Here is a 6,000-nt window from a genome sequence, read left to right on the forward strand (position 1 = left end):
GTTGGTAATCTTAAGTGTTTTCAGATCTTGTTCCACTTGTATTTTATCGAAAAAATATTTTTATCAAAAATATAAGTGTAGCTTATGCTTATGAATAAGTGAAAAAAATGGTGTATGTATGAATTCTAGACAGCAAGTCCAGCCTCGCTGTCTCTAACTACAGTGGAGAGTGATCATTCTCAAAACTAAAGTTAATTAAAAATCGCCTTCGGTCTATGATGGGCCAAGAGCGTTTCATCTCTCTATAATGAGCATTAAACACGATGTCTTAAAGGAACTAAATAGCTATGTCAGACATAATTAAGGAATTTTCAATTCAAAAATCTAAAAAATACCCAGACTTTAACCATACATTTTACAATATTTATTTTTAATATTTTACCGTAACAAGTTACACCTCTTGTATTTTTATTATTTAAAAATATATTTATAAATGTAAATCAACATTTTTTTTTTAATTTTTAAAAGGGAAAATTCCATACTTGGCTGTATAACAACAATTTTTTAAGGCGTAGGAGGGTCCCACACCAATTCTGCCCAGGGGCCCCCACACCAATTCTGCCCAGGGGCCCCCACACCAATTCTGCCCAGGGGCCCCACTGCCTTAAATTCGGCTCTGGTTCCTGGATAGTATTATGTTATAAATTTTGAATAGATATTCTTTAGCTTGAGGGCGTAAATTTTTAACAAAAATATAAACGGTATATTATCGGGCCCAGGACAAGTTTTCTTACCATTCTGAAGTATATTTTCTAATTCTTCATCTCTTATAGGTATATGTAGATTGTTGTTATTCTGGTCGTAATATTCTATAAGTTTCTCTTTTTCTTTATTTCGATACTGAAGAAATTGGTGGTATAATTTAAGTTACTTGAGTTATATTCATAAGTAGATGCTAGTAGGTTGGATATTTCTCCTGGGCTTTTATAAATGATGTTATTTTGAGTTAAAAAGTTGATTGATATATGAGGTTTCGATCTAGACATTTTGTTGACTTTTTCCCATATGGTTGTTATAGGGGTTGAACTATCTATTGTGGTAGCATATTTTTTTCCAAAAGTCGCGTTTGGCTTTTTTAATAGTGTACCTAGTAACTGCTCTTAATTTTTTAAATTCAATACATTTTTCTTGAGTTTTGTGTCGTTTGAATTTATTAAAAGCTTTTTTCGATTGATTTAATGCTTCTTTGCAATCATGATTCCACCAAGGTAACGACCGATGTTTGTGATCGTAATTAATTGTTCCAACATTTTTATTTGCAGATTCTGTGATTAGGTTTGTTAAAGAATGTACTATTTTGTCTATATCTACATTTTAATTTAAATTTTGCAGATCATTTTCAACATATTTTGAAATTCTGTCCAATTTGCACCTTTTAAGTTCCATTTGGTTCTTGTGGGGTTGTTGATTGTGGTTCATTACTTATTATGAAAGTCAGGCAAATATTCAGGCTGAAAAGAAAGATATATGCGCATATATATGCATATTATGCATATTATTTATGTCAAATATGAATGTATATGCAGTTAAAATAAGAATGTATACCTTTTTTATTCAGTTGCAATGCGAAGGCAAAACAATCTTACTTTTCAATTAGAATACGGAGCGCAGTCCAGTCCTCTGAATCGCGAGTTTCGGTTCTTATTACTTATGTCAAATATGCATGTATATGGATGTATTATTTTTGTCAAATATGCATGTACTTATGTAGATAATATTTTAAGTATGAAAGTTGCTGTAGAACTATTTTATTTTTGACCAATTCTGTCAAAAGTGTAAGTAGTTCGGAAGAATCTACTGGCTTCAATTCAGCAAAATTTTCTGCATAAAACATTGCAGCCTCTAATCAAGTTCTCATCTAGTAACAATAGGTTTTGGTGGAAGAGGAAGATTCGGCAAATGTTCTTTATACAACTGATATCTTATAGGTGCTTTAAGAAATATTTTGTTCATATTTGAATTAAAATTATTAGTCCATTGAAATGTTACATGTAGTGTGCATTTCTTAGAGGAGTCAATTTTATTTTTTTAATGTGTAGGGGGGTTTAGTAGAAGCTTAAGATCAAGTTTTTCGGGTTGAGGCCCTTGTCCCCCGGCCGCCATCTTAGAAAAAGAGGTGCAAAGGGCTTTCGCGCTGTAACTCGTAAACTAGCTACCCTACAGAAAATTTAATTTCCTTTTGGAGTTTATAACTTTTTTTACGTTCATTTCACAATAAAATAACATCATAGCGATTTTGTAGAGGATTTTTCACTAAACAATTTTCATTATAAAGTTGTTTAATTTTATTTATTATCTAGGTTTTACAGCGCTCCAAACTTGACCAGATTCTCGAATTCTCGTAGAAAAATAATGCTTTTATATTAGACGAGCGGCATTAACCGTTATGCCAACCACGTCAAATTTAAGGTAAATGATCAATTTTGGTCTATTTTTATGTTCTCGAGGACGCTGAATCCGAATATGAAGTTTATTTTTATCTAAAGTTGGTGGAACATATTAAAAAAATAAATTTTATACAAAAATGCCAAAAATCCATTTTGATGATTTTTCAAATTTACCTCGCTGTATTTTTGGTCGCTGTAAATATTTCCTTTTAAAAATTTTACTGTGTCATCTTTGAGGTATGTAGATAACAATGAAATTTGTCCAAAATGTTTAAACACATTAAAAAAGGAGTTGTTAATTTATTAACATTTTGTCATCATATTTCGTTAGTTTCATGTTACCTAAAAAAGTTGAGTGACAAACTTTTTAGTTTATAATTTTAACCAACACAAGAATAAAATATAGTTCATAAAGAAGTTTTTTGGAAAATTTTAAGTCAAAATATATAATAGTAAAAAAGTTATGTTACAAGCGGCACACCCCAAAAAACGCTTATATCTCGAGATCCTGACCACGGTGTAATGAATGGCTAATTCTTATCATACTTTATGATTTTGATATCAAAAATGTTTTTTTTGCTCTGCTTAAGAATTTTGCATTTTGCGGTTGCGTCATTCCTCTTATAAGTTTTATAGTGGGAAGAAAGGTCAAAAACAGATTAATAATAGCATAGGAATGTTAAAATCATAATAAATTGTATGAATATAATATATATATATATATATATATATATATATATATATATATATATATATATATATATATATATATATATATATATATGTATATATATATATATATATATATATATATATATATATGTATATATATATATTTATATATAAAGTAGTTTGGTAATATTGACTGATACTTTATATAATAGTTTTGTTTTGGGGTTGCAGTCACTTATTTTTTAGGGGCAGGATAAGTAAAACTCTTTGTTATTATCGAGCTTTCGCAAAATTTATTTGCTTTTTCAAGATAAGCTAAAATAAGTATATGATAAATACAATGAAATTAGAGATAAAGTACATTGTATATAAAATATAATAAATAATATAATATAAAATATAATACTAGTTTTTAACAACTTCAAATAAACAGATATTGGTATTCTTTTTGACATTACTTGAAATGTCTTTCTGGCATTAGTCAAATTTAAAACTAAATTAAATCAGATCTTTCCTTATATTTTTTTTTACAAATTGAAACATTGTTATTTGGATTATATAAAATAGAAATTTATATACATTATGTTTTGTAAAAAGGTTTACTTTATGGAATAACCTCAAGTTGTAAGTTTTTTATGCTTTTATATACAATGTACTTTATATCCAATTTCATTGTATTTATCATATACTTATTTTAGCTTATCTTGAAAAAGCAAATAAATTTTGCGAAAGCTCGATAATAACAAAGAGTTTTACTTATCCTGCCCCTAAAAAATAAGTGACTGCAACCCCAAAACAAAACTATTATATTTATATATATATATATATATATATATATATATATATATATAGAAAATTAAGCCTAACTTTTGTTTTTATTATATCCCTATGAGCATTCGAGAATCTGGTCAAGTTTGGAGCGCTGTAAAACCTATATAAATAAATAGAATTAAACAACTTTATAGTGGAAATTGTTCGCTGAAAAACCCTCTACAAAATTACTATAATGTTATTTTTTTATAAAATGAACTGAAAAAAAGTTAACATCCAAAAGGAAACTTGTTAAAAAAATTTACAAATTTTTGGTTATATTTTTTTTGTTGGTCACTTGGCGTAAAAAGTAATAGAAACAAAATTGTGGAAAATTTAATTTTCTGCATTTTATGTTTAACTAGATTTTCCGTAGGGTTGGTAGTTTACGAGATATAGCGCGAAACCCCTTCGCACCCCATTTCCAAAATGGCGACCGGGGGACAAGGATGGCGACGCCAAAAACTTGAACTTAAGCTTCTACTGATCTCCCCTACACACTAAAGAAATAAAATTGACTCCTCTAAGAAATGCAAGGTACGGCCTAAAAAATGTAACATTTTAATGGTCTATATTAACAAGAGGAAATTTATTTCTAATTTCTTCTTCGACCCTATTTAAACCATGTTCTAGGCAAGTTGCATGAACTAAACATGGATAAAAAATTTCAAATCGTTTCCTAATAACCATGTAAGGTACAGCATCTGAAAGAAAAAGAAAAATTTTTGATTGGGAACAGCTAAAAGAAAAAAAATGCTAAACTGTCTTGCAAAAACCTTAAAACTGTCTAGTGCGTTGGTTTTATCCAACTGCTTGAAAGTAAGTAAATGAGATTTACAAGCTTGCTAATTTTTAAGAGATCCGATTAATAAATGTGCGATGTAACATTCAGAAGAATCAATTGTTTCATCCACGCATACATAAAAATAATTGTCTCCTATATCTAATTTTATTTTACTCAGTACGGCAGAATATACCGACAGAATCGACCTCGTTTCTTCTTAAGCTTATTTCACTTGGAATATTCCATTTGCAGTATTTTCCAAGAAACATTCGAAAATTTTCGTTTGATAATTTGGACAAAGATATATTTTAGCTTAACAATGCTTCGAACAAATCATGGTTAAATGTTTTTTGCTCACTTGATTTCCGATTAGTTGATTTTAAGAATCTAGATACCGAATCTTGCTTTTTCTCTCCCGATCCTAATTTCTTTTTTTTTTTGTAAACCCCCAAGTAATGAGTTTTGACTAATTTGCTAATCAATTTGCCGAAAACACCAGGAGACGAGGTAAAGGGTAGGTACGCTAGGAACCAGATACTCCGGAGGTCACTTCCGACGTCATATTCGTTTACAGCGACCCCAAAAACAACCAAATAATGATTTTTGACTAATTTTTAATGAATTTGCCGAAAACTTCAGAAGACGAGGTAAACAGTAGGTATCCTGGGCACCAGGTATTCCGTAGATCACTGCCATCGTCATATTCGTTTTCAGCGACCCCAAAAACATCCGAGTAACAAAATTGAACTTATTTCCGCCGATAATTGACGAGCTCTAAATTTTTTATTGTTTGTTTGAGATGCATTATAAGAATACATTTTATTTATGCAGTTTCTCAATATTACCTTATAACTGGGGGGGTCACAAAGTTTCCTGGCGTATTCACAAATCAAATTCAAAAAGAATTATTAAGATACATCATGTCGTTTTTATTTTCCGAAGTAAGGCCGATTTTAGTGCTTTATTGCCTCGCTTATTTATATTTTTGTTAATAGATTTTAAATTTATACATTTTTTAGATTTATTTGGGCCCTCAAGTCAGAATCATGTAAGGGTATAAATGAAATAGAATTAATTAAGAAACCAGAACAATTAAGAAAGCGTCATTTGTTTTACTTCGACAATACCAGTAAAAAGAATACAAGAATTTACGCCCAACAGTGTAATCAGCAGTGTCTTTACATTGACGAACTATATGAAGTGAAATTCGGCAAGAATTGTGACAGCCAAAATAATAAATTATTTGATGTAATTTCGTCTTAATTCAAATTAAAATTTTTAATTTTTGGTATGTACTAATAATTAAAAATCATAAAATAAATATATGAGTGTATTATTATTAGATAA

The 6,000-nt window shown here is 29.3% G+C and overlaps 1 protein-coding gene across 1 annotated transcript in view; it reads left to right on the forward strand.

The window, feature by feature from the left end:
* Positions 1–6,000, forward strand: part of LOC114335142 (uncharacterized) — a 53,225-nt gene extending 47,225 nt beyond the window's left edge. The window contains exon 3 of the mRNA XM_028285311.2: positions 5,673–6,000. Coding sequence (XP_028141112.1) covers positions 5,673–5,916 — 244 coding nt within the window. The 3' untranslated portion in view covers positions 5,917–6,000. The remainder of the gene's footprint in view (positions 1–5,672) is intronic.

The sequence above is a fragment of the Diabrotica virgifera genome, chromosome 7, assembly GCF_917563875.1.
Source record: "Diabrotica virgifera virgifera chromosome 7, PGI_DIABVI_V3a".
In the NCBI taxonomy this organism is placed as follows: domain Eukaryota; kingdom Metazoa; phylum Arthropoda; class Insecta; order Coleoptera; family Chrysomelidae; genus Diabrotica; species Diabrotica virgifera.